The 18,782-nt window shown below is 36.7% G+C and overlaps 1 protein-coding gene and 1 long non-coding RNA gene across 2 annotated transcripts; both read left to right on the top strand.

Annotated features, from left to right (window-relative positions):
- Nucleotides 1–2,153: 2,153 nt before the first annotated feature.
- On the top strand, nucleotides 2,154–5,168 carry LOC126585860 (uncharacterized). Its single transcript, XR_007610665.1, has 2 exons — nucleotides 2,154–3,719; nucleotides 4,941–5,168. It is a non-coding gene; the product is annotated as an uncharacterized LOC126585860 (long non-coding RNA).
- An 8,221-nt stretch (nucleotides 5,169–13,389) lies between these two features.
- LOC126585841 (dimethylnonatriene synthase-like) lies at nucleotides 13,390–17,217 on the top strand. The gene is made up of 2 exons (XM_050250398.1): nucleotides 13,390–14,671; nucleotides 16,273–17,217. Exons 1-2 carry the CDS (start codon nucleotides 13,646–13,648, stop codon nucleotides 16,885–16,887), a joined length of 1,641 nt encoding a protein of 546 aa, XP_050106355.1. The 5' UTR covers nucleotides 13,390–13,645; the 3' UTR covers nucleotides 16,888–17,217.
- Nucleotides 17,218–18,782: the final 1,565 nt, after the last annotated feature.

The raw sequence follows: 18,782 nt of genomic DNA, 5'->3' as shown, positions 1-18,782 counted from the left end.
GATTATTACTTAAGTGTTGATTAACATACTTATTTCTTATTGGTAACATATCATTAAGTTTATAAATTTAATCTCACTAACATTACTCATAGATTAAGCTGCAAGGTATTGAATTGACCGGACCAAATAAAATCTGCACGTTATTGAGGAGGACTGCATGGTATTGAATTGCCCGGACTAAAAAATTCGGAACGTTATTGAGGAAGACTGTATACATTATATTGGAAATGTTTGATGTTGCCGTTTGCATTAGATGTAGAGTATGAGTCCCATAACACTAACTCCATAGGGAATGATACAAACCTAACTTGGGCCATTCCCAAATAATTCCACCCGATTATAAATACACGTGAAATGTTAACAATTTTTCCATTTACCTTAACATTTTAATCTTCTTATAATTTTTTTCACTTCTTTTCATGTCATGTGTATTCAATTAGCTAGATTCAAATCTAAAATTTTAACTATAAATTTGGTTATAATACTTATATGTATTTAATACTATCACCATCTAAACAAGAGATTTTTCAATATGCCCGGAATACGGGATGGTACACCATATGTCATTGTATAAGTGGTGAGACACTTAAATAATAAACTTTTCTCCACTTGTATAATGACACGTGGTGTACCACTCTGTATTCTTGGCACATTAAAAAATTTCTCCATCTCAGTGGTCAGACGGTAAGTATATTAAATACATATATTCACAAGAATATTTATGTAGATGATGATTGTACTAAATACATGTAAGGATTGTCGTCAATACTTAATGGGTAATGTTAGGGAGACAAAATTTGTAAACTAAATGATGTGTCGTCAATAGGAATGAACACGTTTATCAACACTTAAATAATAATCTAATCATCAACTGCCATGTCATTTAGTTTACAAAATTTTGTCTACAAATTTAGTCACCCTAGCGTTACTCATACTTAATTATGTTTGGTACAATTAAAGCTTTAGTTTGTAAACCAAAAGTAATTAAACTTTTAATTTTACATGCTAGTTGAATACACGTGACATGAGTATAAGTAAAGTATGTTGCTAGTACCCCGAACGTGCAAAATCAACTATATGATATTATATCCTAGGCACACATTTCTCCAATCCACCAAATGATTGACACCATATTAGCTTTGTTGGCAAGCACTAACCTCATACAAATAAAACTCGTTTGCACGTGCTTTTAAAATGACTGAAAGTATTTTTGGTGAAAATGTTTTAGAATCAATCATTAGTAAAAATATAAGTAAATCCTAAAAAATGACTTAAAGTGTTTCTTAAAAGAAACACATAATTGGTGCTTCTTGCATAAAGCATTTTAAGTACTTTTAGAATCCAAAAATATTTTTTCTAAAAGCATTTTCAGTCATTTTAAGACTACATTCAAACGAGTTCAGAATAAACATGTTATTCTATTTCATCAATAAATCAACTTAGTCAAGCATAATTTAATGGACGGAGTTATCATGTGACACAGTTGAATGATGTTGATGCCTAAATTTTGCATCAATGTAGAATTCAGTATTACCTAACACCCCCCCCCCCCCCCCCCAAACACTTCATAATGTGGCAGGACCATTGCCAACAACTTCTTGATCAAGAAATTATTGCCCTTGTAACAGAAATTGTCAGAAGAAATTATGTCCTAGATGGCAACACCAATAATTGGAGGAACTCCATTATTTGCGGATTAGAAAAAAAAAAGGTAAATTACGTTTTACTTCCTCAGATTTGAGATCAAATTTAATTCTTTACAATATTTTTTAAAATATTTTAATTTTATATATTTACTTATCATTTTATTTTAATTTTATACATCTGTTAAAAAAATATGTTAAATAAACCGTTAAGTAATGACGTGACAAATATAGGATACACATTTATGCTGACGTGACTATCAAATATGTGCCACATGACAAAAATAATAATTTTTTTTATGCAATTAAAATATAATAATATTTACCCTATTAAAAAACAAAAGCAAATAAACCCAGAACCCCAACCCACCTCCATCTCCTCCACTTACTTCACCTCCCATCCCATCCAAAAACCCACCTCATCCCACCTACTTCACCTCCCATCCCATCCAAAAACCCACCCTAACCCACCCCACCTCCCCCGCAACCCCCCCATCCCACCCCCACCTCCCCCACACCACCCAAAACCCAAAAAACAACAATCTGAAAATTCAAAATTCAGAAAAGCTCACTAAATGGAAGAGAATCTAAATCTCCATAAGGAAAAGGCAAAGGCGATAAATTCATAAACTTTTTGTAAAAATTTTGAACTTTTGAATTCAATTTTATTTGGGTAAATTACACAAAACTACCTCAACTATTGGGTCAACCACAATTTCATACCACATCCTTAAAACATTTCAATGTCATACCTTATCTTCGAATTTGTTGCAATGTCATACATTCCGTCAATTTGTCTGTCAATTTCTCCGTTAAATGCTGAAGTGGCTTAAGGCGGGGCCCACTCCCTATTAAAAAAATTAATTAAATATTTAAAACTAAAAAATAAAAATCATTTAATATTTTTTTTAAATGGGGGACCCACTCTACAAACCCATCATTCTCTTCTGGAAGAAGCATGGCTCCAAGAAGCTGTCCACCAACATTCTCCTATGCTGGGACCTCTTCAAAGCCCAGTTCGATTCTAGGTACCCGAACTCCAATCTGGGTTCTACATCGCCATTGTCGTCGACAACGAGATGAAGACGAGTCGGGCCCGCTTGCCTTCGATGAGAAAGGAATATTGCATCGCTCGTGGATCGTAATCGGGTCACAAAATGAGACAGACGACATCGTCCAAGGCTGGTTAATAGCTTCGGGATTTGAAATTGAAGGTGGGTTTCGGGGATTCTTCTTTGAAATCCTCTGTGAACGTTTCTTGCTTGGTAACGACGACAGAGATGGCGAAATGGGAGGTGGGTCGACGACGGTGTGGGGTGGCGGAGGGGAAATGGGTATGGTGGTTTTGAGCAGGTGGAAGTTGAAAGATAGGAGGATCTGGATCTGCTTGCTTGATTCAACATTGAGTAGGTCTAGAATTTGACCCGTGAGCTCAGATTCATGTGGTTCATCTTTTTTCTTTGAACTCTCAAAATTCTATTTAATTTGCTTAAAGATTGTTGGTTTTGCTTTGAAATTGCAGCGATAGGGGATGGATTTTCAGTGTTATATGTAGAGGTAAAGGCAAATGGTGAGGTTGGGTGCTCGAAGATGGGTGATGTCGATGTCGTCGGTGGACTGGGGAACAAGGGTGAGGGAAGAAGGGGGGCACGTGTGGATGATGATGGGTTTGTAGGGGTGGATCCCCCATTTATAAAAAAAAATATTAAATGATTTTTATTTTTTAGTTTTATATTTAATTAATTTTTTAATAGAGAATATGCCCTGTCTCGAGGCACGTCGGCTTTTAACGGAGGAATTGATAGACAAACTGATGGAATGTATGACATTGCAACAAATTTGAAGATAAGGTATGACATTGAAATGTTTTAAAGATGGGGTATGAAACTGTGGTTGACCCAATAGTTAAGGTAGTTCTGTGTAATTTACCCATTTTATTTTTTTCTCACCTTTGGGCTTAATTTCTGTTTAGCTACAAAGAAAATGGTGTTGAGCATGGCGCTGAGCCAGCCGGATCTGTCCATGGCATGCAGGGTGTTCACGATGGAGGCGGAATCGCCGATTCTGGAGCACCAGGTGAGGGGTGCGCACGATAAGGGGTGGGGTGAGGGGTTGCGGGGGAGGTGGGGGTGAGGTGGGATAGGGTGGGTTTTTGGATGGGAGGGGAGGTGAAGAGAGTGAAGGAGATGAAGGTGGGTTGGGGGGGTTCTGGGTTTGTTTGTTTTATTTATTTATTTATTTTATTTTTTTAATAGGGTAAATATTATTATATTTTAAATGCATAAAAAATTATTATTTTTGCCACGTGGCACATATTTGGCAGTCACGTCAACATAAATGTGGATTCCATATTTGCCATATCATCACTTAACGGTTTATTTAACAGATTTTCTAACAGATGTATGAAATTGAAATAAAATGTTCAGTAAATGTATGAAATTGAAATGTTTTAAAGATGTTGTAAGGAATTGAAATCGACCCAAAACTTGAGGGGGTAAAATATAATTTACCCAAAAAATTAGTATTATTATCATTTATTTGTATCATCATTTATAGTATTTTTTTTTAATAAAGATGAGATCAATATGTGTTAGTGGCCTTACCTCAATTAGAAAAATGGTACAAATGATGGTAGCACTACTTGAAAAAATTACAAATTTTATTTTTCCTTCATATAAATGAAGAGGGTAAGCTTTCTATGTGGACAGGATGCATCAACACCTTTTGCATCTTTTAAAGGAAATATATAAGAATAAATAATATTGTAATGGGTCCTGAGGACCATGATGACCAAAGAATTAGGATTATTATACCATTTCAAATGAATAAACAAAAAAATCAATCAATATAAATAAAAGGAAGTGTGGTGAAGGAGAAAAAAATGTATTCATAAATTATTTTTGTTGCAATTTTAATTTCATTAGGAGTATCATGATTGTATAAATCTTAGTTGATTATGTGTATGATTCTACAATATTTTTTAGATCGGTTTTTAGTTATAGTTGTATTACTTGGAGAGCAAAGATTCTCGCACCTAGTATAAATAAAGGCACAAGACATAAGTAATATGACACACAAAATTCCTCAAGCCCTTCTCTTTCCTCAACTTGCTGCCAATTTTCTTCCTCTCTTTTCCCTCAGTAAAATATACCTATGACACATTTTCAGTAAAAAGAGTTTGATCATTTTCAATTTAAGGGAGTATTGCACTTTAATCATTCTTATTATGATTGATTTACTTATTATTTTATTTAATTGTTCTACTTATTATTAATTCAATTGTTATTTCTTTTCAAGGTCTATGTTGGATGTGATACAACGCGTTGGAGATGAAAATTCAGATTTTGAAGAATGATCTTCTACGATTAATATTCATAAGTTTTATTTCGTTTCCATCACATCCAGGTTCTTCTGAAATACGAAATCGATGTTTTATTGTTGCTTTATATTGCTTATACTACAAAAATTGCTCAATTATACATATTGTTATTGCATACACAAGTATTTATTATGTCATTTCTTCTATACCAAGTTGTATTTTATTTATTCAATATTGCTATGTTGAATTCTGTGAGTACAAAGAAAACAATAAAATAGAAGCAAAAAAAGGGTCTAAAACCCTAATCCAAGCCACAGCCTGAAGCTACGTCGAGTCACGTTGAGAAAAAAAATTCACACTCAAGTCGAGTCGCGGCCTAAAGGTGTGCCACCGAGCCTCACCGAACCCAAGCTACGTTGTGCTTGAAATCGCTTCACCTAGTCGAGCCGCACTTTGAGTGCACCAAGCCGCCTCTAGAGCACCTCAAAACAACGACATTTGGCGTTAGGGTCAACATCCCACTTTCCAGTTAGGCCTACTATTGATGGTCCCAAACCATATTGGGTTTCCCTTTTGGATTGCCCAGCTCGCTATTGGGCTCGCTCACACTAGGCCCCAAAGCAACCAAAATTTACTACACCAATTGTATATTCTATCTTGTGTTCTTGGAAGTACCCATGATCTAGAAGTTCATCTAAATGGAACCTGAAGTTTTGAATTAGTGCATTCGAAACCAGAAATTTTCATCCATGAAGTGTGTGTCGAACATATACTAGTTGCAAATATGTCTGCAATGAGGGAAGTACATAATGATCATCGAGTTAACATTGGGTGTGTTGCCCCAATTGGACTACCAGGTACACCGACGACCAACCATCATCTGTTCTCCGCTAGATGAGCGATATATCACTTGATTCATAGGATTTACTTCCCTATAAGAGGAAAAATATGACACAAAATGAATTCATATTTGATCGTTGTCTCCATAATTTCCATCTTGTGAGATTAATCTGGATTATTTTCAGACTTGAAGTTCTTGGTTCAGTATTCTAGTTTGGGTGAGATGTGGAATTGAAATGATTATCATTGATTACGTTTCACTTATATAGTAGCTACCGACATAAATGAAAATCAACGATATTGAACAGTGTTTTATTGATTAGTGGCAATGTAGAACTGATTGGCCAACTGAAATTACAATCCATATTGAATTAGATTCCTTACCAAAGACTGTTTAAACCTATTGTTCCTACATTGTCCAAGGTAACCCTGTCATGTTACAAGTAGGAAACCAAGCGTAATGAGATGAATGAAATAGTCTGATATAATGCACACCTTTTGGCACAAGACTTCTCTCAAATGCGTTGTGATTATTTGTAGCATTATGAATGCCATTATAGAGTTTGTCCATGTAGGTACTGATATAAAGATTTTACATGCAAGTTTTCAAAGAATTACATAGACTGGTTCAAATAGTTTCAGACCATATAACACCCCCTCAACTTGTTTGAGGCCTTCACTTTACAAATTTAAGCAATCTGGGCTAATGTGGTATACCAGTCTAAGTGAATATTTGATTAGTCAGGGATATGAGAATAAACTATGCACTTGCATGCTAATTAAGAAGTATTCTGAATTGTTACAATTGCAGTCTAGTCGATGACATAAATCGCATAAGGATTTTGGCATGAAAATGAAATTTGAGTTGAAGGATCTTGGAAAAACTCGTTTTATGCCTTGACCTGAAGTTTGAGCATTGTTTTGACAGTATTTTGGTCCACCAATCAAACCACACCCCAAGGGTGTTACCTTTTGATTATACTCATGATCATTCATAAGATAGATATATATGACATCCTTGAAGAGGTTGTGGAACCCGAAGTTTCATATATAAGTTCAACGTTGTGGTTTGTTATACTAGCTCATTGTATTAGACATGACATGTTTGTCCTTCATTGTTAATCTGTTGACAAGATAAAACATTGTGCCTACACACCGCCACTGATTTGGCACTAAAGACGTTTTTTTTCCATCCTTAAGGTACTATGGATTTGGGCTTATACTTACGCATCCGAAGGGATCTAACCATTTTGTTCCTCGAAATGATACTTACCTTGTTTGTTATGTTGATGTTGGTTACTTATAAAACCTGCGCAAGGCACATTCCACAATATAGACTTCATTTGTGAAATCTTTGAATTATTCCAAAAGCTTATCGCACCTCACTAGGCCACACGTGAGAAATATGGCTCTTGTTGAGCATATTCTAAGTACTTGTGGTTCTTCATACATCGTTAAGTCCTAAGGACGATCTATGACAACAATGCCACATGTACCATACTAAGACATAATACATCAACAAAGTCAGCATCAAGTATATTGTGCCTTATCACATCAGCAAAGCATCATAAGATTGAAATCAAGCAAATATGATCCCAAGACAACCTTGCCGACCTTTTTATGAAGTCACTTATGAAGTCTACCTTCCAGAAGCTTGTTCAAGGAATTGGTATGCATAACTATCTCATTTGTAAAGTTTGTAGTTCTCATTTAGAAGTTTTGTTAAACTCATGAGATGTATCCAGAAGTATACTCACGTGACCTTACTGCACTATTTTCCCTAGGAAAAAACATTTTTCCCACTAGATTTTTGCTACCTGATAAGGTTCTAACGAGACATCTGACATGGCTGGTCAAACCCTTGTGTGTATTCTACTTACGTCCTAAAGGCGTTTAGTTTTGACTTAATGCAACTTCTCATTTTTCTTCTTAGGCTATGAGTATTACCATAGCCAATTTTGTGAGTTTTACTACTTATGCATTCCTCAGTATATTTTGAGACTCGCATTTGTTCATTGTGTTGGCTAGACAAGACGACTTCATCAACTATTTCGACATCATCAGATAACATAATGTGTCATTTCCTTGAGTGCTTACACATTCAAAAGGGAGTACTTTTGCAGTCCTAATTCTATTAGGAGTGTGTGTCCTAGTAGCTTATGTATAGCTAGGATTCTACGATATCTTTTAGATATTTTCTAGTTGTAATTGTATTACTTGGATAGCAAGGATTCCCTCACCCTTATTAGTATAAATAAAGGTACAAGGCATGAGGAATATGTCACACAAAATTCCTCAAGCTCTTCTCTCCTCCCCCATGCTGTCAGTTTTCTCCTTCTTCTTTTTTCCCAGTAAAATAGTTCTACAACATTTCCCACAAAGTTATGTATACATTGAAAAGAAAAATTATATATGCCACATACAAGTGAGATTAATTAGGGGTGGATTTTTTTGCCAAATTATCATGCCAACCGTACCATACCGATTTTGTGCCAATCGGTAATGGCATGGTAATGTATTGAACCGAAGTTTTTTTGGTACGGTATTGGTATTCAATACCATTACCATGGTATTACACCGTACTGAAAAATATAAATATATAGTTTAGTGTTTAGTACATGAAGTATATATATAAAATAATATATATTTAATGAGTGTCAATTACAGAAATCTACTAGGATTTGTATTGGTGTGCTGCTGCCTATGCTTTTTACTCTCTGCTTCTTGCCTGTAGTTTTTTACTACTTGTGCTTGCTACCTGCAGGCTTCAAGTATGATTAAATCATCTGAAAGGTATGAATTAGTTACAAAGTTGATGAAAAAATTTGAAAAAGTGGACCTTGAATTGCGTTGATGAATTTTTTTTTCTTCAGATTTTGACCCAAAAAAGTAGTCCAAAATAAAGTGGTAATTACCATTACCATACCATGTCAACCGAAGTATTTGGCATACTGAACTTCGGTAATACCGAAAGTTTGACATGTAATGTAATCAATTTTGCAATACCAAAAGTTTGGTATGATAATTGGTATGAGAGTTTTGATACGGTCCATATCAAAACCACCCCTAAGATTAATATGTATTGGTGTGAAATATAATATAAACAGTTAGTCTATGGTGCCTTTAATAAATAAAGGTGTTAATACCATTTAGTTTGAATGTTGATATTGTAATGCAATAATGTTCAATTATAGTTTTCTTCCTTAATAGTGTAATATGATCCCTGTTCTAAAAATCCCTGCCTAGCGCTGCCTAGGCCCCGTTTAGGCGCTAGGCAGCTGGCCACCGTCCCGATTAATGCCTAGGCGTTTGAAAATTAAGAAATGACGCTAAGACCTACTGAGGCGCCCGCCTAACCTGCCCAAACCCACATTGGCACCCGCTTAGATTGCGACTCACTTAGACAGAAAATAAATAACTTTCATTTTACATTTTATTTTTTTCAATAAATTGTAAGAGACTTGTTGAATACTTGAATGAACACACATTATATGCTTGTTCCCCATGTTTTCATTATGTTCCAATAGCTCATAATATATATATATATATATATATGTCATTCTATTTTGTAGTTTATAATGAAATTATATATATTTTAAGTATAAATAGACACTTATTTATACGAAATATAGTAGATTTAATTAAATCCGTCTAGTCCGCATAGGCGCTAGGCCCCAGCCCGCCGCCCGACTAGCGCCTAACATCTTTTAGAACCTTTATATGATGTGTAAACCATAAAAACAACCTTGTTATAGTAAACCAACGTCATTTTATGTAATTAATTATAACCTTGGATGCTAAGTTTGAACGATTGTAGTGTAACTTTACAAACATTGAATGTTAACATCTTGTTGTAACATCATTAAGATGTAGTGTAATTTTATATGTTCCATAATGATAACCTACGTCTATTATGCAATTAGATGTCAATGGTGTAATCATAAAATATGAATTGTAATTCAATCACATCCAAGTATAACAACTTACCTTTACACTGTAATAGAACGTAGTCAATATAACTATCAATCTTATTATAGTATTACTAATGCCATTATATATTAGGCTTATTTTATCAACACCTCACATATTGTTTAATACACCCCACATTTGCTTTTTTAATTAAAATTTATCTTAATACACCCCACTTACTTTTCCATAATACCATCACACCCCACACCTCAACATACACCCCACATTTTCTACATATACCCCACACTCTTCATATCTTAAAAAAGAAAAAAAATTTAGTCCTCCCTCTTCTCCAGCAAGAACTAGCCACAATTATTCTTCTTCTACCATGCCACGCCAAATGATGATTAAAGAGTAACATTGCTTTGATTAAAAACTTGAGGTCACAACATTTAAAGGAAAGGCCAGTGCTTCAGTTCCTCCATTTCTTTTTGTTTGGTCTTCAACCTAGGATAAGTAGGAATATGTTGCGAAACCTAAGTGTACGCAAAAGAAAGGGACAACCTTTCCGAGCTCTCCTGGAAAATATGTGGAAACCATATATCCTTAAAACAAGACTTGCAAATGAGGGCCTTTGTATTGCTTCTCTGAGCCGAACAACCTACTAATAAGACTAATTAAGGGATTACTTGATTTGGTATGGAAGATTGATTTGATTGAAGGAATCAGGTTCAAAAAGATGGAAACTACCCAAGTAGGAATATGAAAATGGGGACAAAAGTTGGAATTAATTGATTGAATATCAATTATCAATGTGAAGTGTATTTGGTTTTGGATTAAGATTCTCTTATGAATAATTTTTTTCAGTTAACATCTTTCTAGTTTTATTGATTAGGGTTTTGTTCTACGTACAATGGAGAGGGAATGGTTTTGAGAGTTGAAGAAAATAAATAATATTGGGATGTGTTATTTGGGGTGTATTTAGAATTATTTTAATTTTTTTTATAATCTTATGAGGTCGAAATAGTCATTGCATATTAAGGCATACAAGTCATTGAACATTAAATTTTAATGTTGGATGTATTCAACATTATATGGGATGCTAATAAAAAAAACATATATATTATTAACTATAATTTTTTGGTACTAAGTTCAAATTAAATAATATTAATACCCTTTTTTAAAGGTATCGTAGAATTCTCATAATTCGTGATAAATTTATTTTTAAATATAGAAAGTTGGGAATGCACAATAACATTTTAAAGTGCTAATAACAACATTTTAAATAATATGGTTCATAAGAATAGAATATGGTTTCAGATAAAGAAAAAGAGAAGAAATAGGGTGGTGGATAAAATTAATTAGGAAGTGAAAATAACTTTCAGTTTTTGGTTGTTGGTTTACTTTTCTGTGAAATTTTTTTTACATTTTTTTAAGGTTGTGCATGCTATCCACATATTTTTTAATTTATTTTTTATTTTCACCCATTCTACTTAATTTTCGTTTTTTATCACTTTTAACACGAAAATGGAAAATTACAACGGACCCCAAATTAAAAACAAAAAAGCTCAATCATTATGAGGTCTAGGACTTCGTAGAGAGCACTAAAGCAAAAACCATAAATAAGCCTTTTCATTTATAAGATTCATAACTTCAAAAGAATGGGGACCCGTAATGGCAAAATTATGCACATGTCAGGAAAATGAAATAAAAATCGGATTTGGATTTCATCCGGATCTAAATTATGAGAATTCTAAGAATTTTTATATTCTTAGCCATTCATCATGCATTGTACGGTTATAAATCATTTGATTTTTTTATTTAAAATTAAACACAAATAGTACCTGACGAAAACTGGTCGCACGATATATGATGAACGGTTAGGATGTGGAGATCCCTAAGATCCCCACAAAGTGAATCCGGAGAGAATCCTCTTCCATAAAAATCTACACTATTAGATATACACCGACAAGTAATAACTCTTTATTTTTTTTTAACAAACAATAAAATCTACAATAAGAGATGAGGGAGAACTCTTTATTTTATTTAGTTTGGAAAAATAAATTTTGTTCATTAAAAAAAAAATCTACTAAGAATCACCGGCAAGTGGATTTGATTGAAAATATTGATTTGAAAAGTTTAAAATTATAAAAATGCTACTTTTTCCAAATTTTTCATGTCATATTTGCACATTCTCTCAAATGAAGATGGAACTCATATGTATTGATGTGTCCTACTTTTATTAGAAAGATGATACAAATAGGGTATAAAAAATGTGATGAGTGTAACAACACTAAAAAAATTGACATGATTTCAAATAAACCCACTTAAAATCTATAAGTACACATACAAAATCTAAGAATCGTCCTACGCACATTTCATCCTCGTACATCTCCCAGACACCCAGTGGCGAAGCCACGTGAGGGCGAGGGAGTGGCCGCCACTCCCCTCGCCGGAAAACAAGACTGGAGCTATGGATCAGCCCCTCCCCTTGCCGGAAAACTCATTGGTTCAGCTCCTGTCCGGTGTTCTCTGCGCGCAACATACTGCATTTTCCTTTTTTTTTTTTAAAAAAAAAACATCCAGGCCAAAACAACATCGTTTTGGTCCTAGGAAAAAAAAATTGAAGCCTAGGACCGATGTTCCGCCCCTCTACTGTCGTCGGAAAACCTGCAAGTCCTGAGGATTATCCCTGCTGTTGTGCAGCCTGCGCTGCGCGCGGCTGTTTGTGTTTGTTTTTGTTTTGCCTTTAAATAGAATGGCGTCGTCTTTTCTTCTGAAAAAATTAATAGACCACCGGAACGGTATCGTTTTGGTTTATTAAAAAAACATAAATAAAATATACATAAGGGGACCACTCGTCCCCACACCACGGTTCCCACAGTCTTCTGCCTTATGACTTCCCATTGGCTCCAATGGCTGCAGCTTGCATCATTCAACCAACATCATTCAATGCTGAATTGATGACCTATGTATTATTTTTTAGAGTAAACTGTTGATTTGCCCCCTGAACTATCACCCAACTTTCGATTTGCCCCCTGAACTTTTTAATTGGAAAATTAAGGACTTAAACTAATTTTTTTGGCCGATTTGCCCCCTGCTGTTAATTTTTCATTCATTCCATCCAAATTTCTGTTAAATGGAAGCATATGCACAACATGTGTGGGTAGTTCGGTCACTTCATTCTTTAAAATAATTGAAAACCTTAGATTTCTAAAATATAAACCTATGCAAATATGTGTGATTCTATAACTTTTCTGTCTGAAGGTCTAGTGAAATGACGCTTTTGTCCACAAATGAGAGTTAAGTGGTTTGCACATGATAAGAGTTAACGTTAATTTGGATGAAATTTATGAAAAACTAACGATAGGGGGGAAATCGGCCAAAAAAATTAGTTTAAGTCCTTAATTTTCCAATTAAAAAGTTCAGGGGGCAAATCGAAAGTTGGGTGATAGTTCAGGGGGCAAATCGACAGTTTACTCTATTTTTTATGCATTGATTAGTGATAACTTATATGATTATTGCCTATTGTTTAATTGAATTGTTGGTTTAATTAGTTAATAGTCATAGTAGACTTTAGGATTAAGAGTCTAAGATTTTTTTTTCTTTCTCATTGTAAAGTTATGTAATAAACCGATACTATAAAAAACAGTGCTTGTATTCATCTTTAAATTTTTCAAGTAGTCATCCTTTGAGTATTCTTTGTAATCCTCCTTCGTAAGACTATGTATTTGCTTTTATTGATAATGAGTCATTGCGATGTTTTCATGACAAGACAACTCACTGACAACAATTGTAACTTGTATACATTATGGACGACATTACCACTGTCAACTATCTAAATGGATTTTGTTATCTACATTTTTTGAATCGTTCAACTTAAATTCGCCCCTCCTCCTGATAATTCCTAGTTTCGCCACTGCAGACACCCACCATGGATGATTTCATTTCTCCAACCTACAAATTTATTAACACCATATTGGCTTTGCTGCTGGTTCTCTATGGTACATTGAGAATAATCGCAGTATACACTAAGCAAAAGAAGAAGAGCAATATCACCAACAACACGAAGACAGAAACCATGTCATTGACCAAAGTCCCTCAACCCTCAGAAGCATGGCCTTTCATAGGTCACCTCCATCTCCTACATGGCAAAGACCCTGTTGCCCTAATCCTTGGCGCCATGGCAGATAAACTCGGTCCGATCTACTCACTCAGGCTTGGTCCGCGCCAAGTAGTGGTGGTGCTGAGCGCTTGGGAACAAGTAAAAGAACGCTTCACAAAAAACGACATTGTTTTCGCCACACGACCGAGTACAGCAGCCGGCAAACACTTGGGTTACAACAACGCCATTTTTGCCCTAGCCCCGTACGGATCCTACTGGCGCGACATCCGGAAGTTGGCTACTCAGGAGTTTCTCTCAGCCCAAAAAGTTGAAATGCTTAGTCACGTCCGAGCTGAAGAAGTTGACTCGTTTATAAAGAAATTGTTCGACGTAGCGGGGTCATCGGGCCTCACCATAACTCCCGCCACTTCACCAGTAGCGGTGCGTTTGAGCGAGTTAGTAGAGCACTTGATGTTCAACATTAGCGTGAGGCTAATTGCGGGCAAGAGATTTTCAGATCGCGAATACAATGAGAAAGGCAGTGAGGCTTGGCGTTTTGAAAAGGCTATGCAGGATACTATGCATCGCCTTGGCAATTTTGTTTGGTCGGATGCTATACCATTTCTTGAATGGCTGGACAGCTTGTTTGGGCCTGTGAGTTCAATGAAACATACGTTTAAGGAACTTGACTCTGTGCTTAGCAGCTGGCTCAACGAACATCGTTCTCCAGGGGGCAAGATCGGTAATAGCAGCAGGGTCGCAAGTGACTTGATGGATGCGATGATATCCAACTTTGGAGAGAAGGCTGTCATTTCTGGCCATAGCTGTGATAACGTCATCAAAGCAACATCACTTGTAAGTTGACTCTAAACTTGGTTTATATTACATATCAAATAACACTCTACCAGATTTGCAAATCAAATGACTTGGTTGTAGATGATTGGATTATTAATTAAGTATCGACTAATGTGTTTGTCTCTTATTGGTGACACATCATTTAGTTTGCAAATTTCGTTTAAAAATTTTGTCTTCCTAACATTATTCTATATAGAATTGAGACATGGGCACATAACGTTAGCGTACGAATCCCCCCAAGATATTTACATTTCAATATCTTAACTCTTTGATTAAACACGACATGGGCACATAACGTTAGCGTACGAATCCACCCAAGATATTTACATTTCAATATCTTAACTCTTTGATTAAACACGAAATAGGATGAACGACAAAGAGGGAGAGAGAGTCAAAGGAGAAAGGAGATACTAATGAAAAACAATTAAATAATGAGATAGGAAAGAGAATATAAAAAATCTTAATTAGGTTTTTAGAATTTTATTCCCGATTCATAATTATTTGAATAAAGAAAATTAATTGGACTAATTAGATTACATCTCAACCATTAAAAATGTATACATCTAACGGCCTAAGATTTGTGTCAAAACTTGTATTTTTTTGTGGCACTACAAATCCGCCCCACACATGTGTGTGTGTGTGTGTATCGTAAACTTGTAACACTACGTTATTAGCTATTACAAACTTACGCATACATAATAATTTTCATATAATGTCACTTAGCACCACGGTGTAGTGGTATTTCTCTTCACTTATAAGTGAGACGTCTTAAGTTCAATTCTCGCAAAAAACGAATAAGCGAATTTGAACCACATTATTGCTAATCCATTGTGAGACATGAGCACATGATGTTAGAGTATGAATCCACCCAAGATATCTACATTTCAATATCTTAACTCTTTGATTAAACACGGAATAGGATGAACTATAAAGAGTGAGAGAGAGTCAAAGGAGAAAGGAGAGATTAAATAGGAAAAAGAAAATAAAATTCTTAATTAGGATTTTAGAATTTTATTCCCAATTCATAATTATTTGAATAAAGAAAATTAATTAGACTAATTAGATTACATCTAAACCATTATAAATATATACATCTAATGGCCTAAGAATTGTGTCAAAACTTGTGTTTTTTGTGGTGCTACAGATCTGCCCCACGCACACAATGCAAGTTCTATCTAATGATATAAATATATTGTCTATATGATGGATCGAGACATATAATATCCATGGATAATACATGTTAATTATAAAATACTCCCTTGAGCTTTGAGTTACTTTGAAAAGAGGCCAAACTATTCAAAGAAATATGTTCAAGTTATTACTTGAGATATTAAACTGTTAATTAACCATTGAAGTCACACTATGGCTTTACATTATTTGGGTCCTTCGGTAACTGAGTTGTGGCGTAATGCGGGCCCACCTATAAAACTCAATAGGCTAATTTTAACATTTCGCCACACGTACAGTTATCGAAATGATCGAACGGTTTGACGTCTAATAATGCTAATATTTGCATCCCTCACTTCGTCATCCCTCCAAATCAAGTATTAATCTCTAGAAACATTGTTTCTCTATTTTGTTTTTTCTTCCTCAATTGGCAGATTCTCATCATAGGTGGCACAGATGGCACATCTATTGCAGTAACATGGGCACTCTCCTTGCTACTCAACCACCCAAGTGCCCTAAAATCTGCCCAACAAGAACTGGACATCAGCGTAGGAAGGGATAGATGGGTTCAAGAATCCGACCTCCCAAACCTCAAATACCTCCAAGCCATTGTCAAAGAAACCCTACGCTTATACCCATCTATCCCAATCACCGTCAACGAGGGCATGGAAGACACTCATCTCTCTGGCTACCTCGTCCCCAAAGGCACCCGTATAGTGGTCAACTTATGGAAATTGCACCGGGACCCGCGCGTGTGGGCCAACCCTTGTGAATTTCACCCTGAAAGGTTTATGACCGACCATGCTGACGTGGACTATTTCAAGGGTTTTGAGTACATTCCGTTTAGCTCGGGCAGAAGGTTGTGCCCTGGTGCGACACTAGGGTTGCATGTGGTTCAGTTGGTTCTGGCTCGTTTGGTTCAGGGGTTTGATATGAGCAGAGTGGGTGATGAGCCGGTGGATATGCGTGAAAGGGTGGGTCTTGCCCTTATGAAAGAAAATCCACTTGACGCTTTTCTTGCTCCACGCCTTCCTCTTGTCACGGGATGACTCTTTAAGCCTTCCGCCCGTGCGGCACTTAGACTTGAATACCTCGATGAACAAGCTAAGTAAGCCTTCGAAGCCTCGCTTCCCCGGATCGAATCACAAAGAAAGCTAAGATAGCTTGGAGAATGCTAAAATCACTTAGAAGATGGGAGAAAGGAAGCTTTGTATTGAAAGTTAAGAGAACTTTACAATTGCTTACAATTCTTGGATGGTTTGGCCAAATGGCCTTACCTCCTATTTATAGGCCTAAGTCACCTCCTCAATGGAGGGTTCTAGAATCCCCTACTTACATCCAAAAATATCTAGCATAGTTCTAGATACAACTTGCCTAATCTAGATTATTCTAGGTGAGGCTTAGATATGTACACTTGTGTGGAATGTTCCGGAATGCCCTAGATTATCTTGAATGCTCCGCCACGTTCTTGATTTCTCCGGGACGTTCCAGAAGCTTCCATGAAGACATGGCTTCATGGGCTTAGATATATGATGTCTTGGGCATTTTCTTTGTTTTTAACATGCGGCCCGTGACATCCTCCCCCACTTAAGCCGTCGACGTCCTCGTCGACTCTTGCCTCTCGAATGTCTGAATCAAGTCCTTATATTGCCATAAGGACGTCTCCTTCTCCCATGTTGCTTCGGAGTATGGTAGCCCCTTCCATTTGACAAAGTACTCCACATGCTTTGGTTGTCTTGGTCGCACCACGACACGCTTGGCTTCAATGCTCTCCACTTCTTTGTCAAATGCCTCCGTCATCAAAGGGGGTGCTCGATGAGACTCACCTCGGCTTGGTTCCTCATTGTCTGCATGATAAGGCTTCAAGTTGCTTACATGGAACACCGGGTGAAACTTGAGGCGGGGTGGGAGTTCCACAACATACGCGGCTTTGCCAACCTTCTTGATGATAGGGAATGGTCCCTCGTATTTCCGCAACAAGCTCTTGTGCAAGCCACGAGTACTCTTGTGCTGAGACGCATTGAGCTTCACAAAGACTTGGTCGCCAGTTTGGAACTCCACATTCCTTCGCTTGCGATCCGCCCATTTCTTCATCTTCTTTGAAGCCTTCTCCAAATGAGCTCGAGCAAGTTCGTGGGCTAATTGCCACTCCTTCGCGGTTTTGAAAGCGGCTGGACTATTCCCCGTGTAGCCAGTCACGACCGTGTTCGGGGTCAAGGGTTGTTGCCCTATAGCCAACTCGAACGGACTTTTCCCCGTCGACTCCGAACGTTGCAAGTTATAAGAGAATTGGGCAACATCAAGTAACTTAGCCCAATCTCGTTGATTGGCACTAACATAGAGCCGCAAATAAGTCTCCAACAATGCATTAACCCGCTCCGTTTGTCCATCAGTTTGGGGATGAAAAGCTGTGGAGAAGTCTAACTTCGAGCCAAGTAGTTTGAAGAGCTCCTTCCAAAATCTACCCGTGAAGCGAGCATCTCGATCACTGACTATGCTTCTCGGAACTCCCCAATACTTCACCATGTGCTTTAAAAACAAGCGTGCAGCTCCATATCTGGTCACCATCGCCGTCTTCGATTCGTCTCCAGGGGCTATCCTCACTTGGTAGTATCCCGATCGAAGATCTAATTTTGTGAAGTACCTTGCTTCACCAAGTTGATCGAATAAGTCGGCGATCAACGGAAGTGGGTACTTGTTCTTGATGGTAATCTTGTTCAATGCTCTATAGTCGATGCACAACCTTAGGCTACCTTCTTTCTTGCGTTGGAACAAGACGGGTGCACCATATGGGGACTTGGAGGGTTGGATGTAGCCAGCATCAAGCAGCTCGTTGAGTTGCTTCCTCAATTCCTCCAACTCGGGTGGCGACATCCTATAAGGTGATTTGGAGGGAGGCTTAGCACCAGGCTCCAACTCAATTGCATGGTCGACCTCTCTCCTT

This window comes from Malus sylvestris, chromosome 10 (assembly GCF_916048215.2).
Source record: "Malus sylvestris chromosome 10, drMalSylv7.2, whole genome shotgun sequence".
Lineage (NCBI taxonomy): Eukaryota > Viridiplantae > Streptophyta > Magnoliopsida > Rosales > Rosaceae > Malus > Malus sylvestris.
This window is presented reverse-complemented; position numbering and strand designations above follow the sequence as displayed.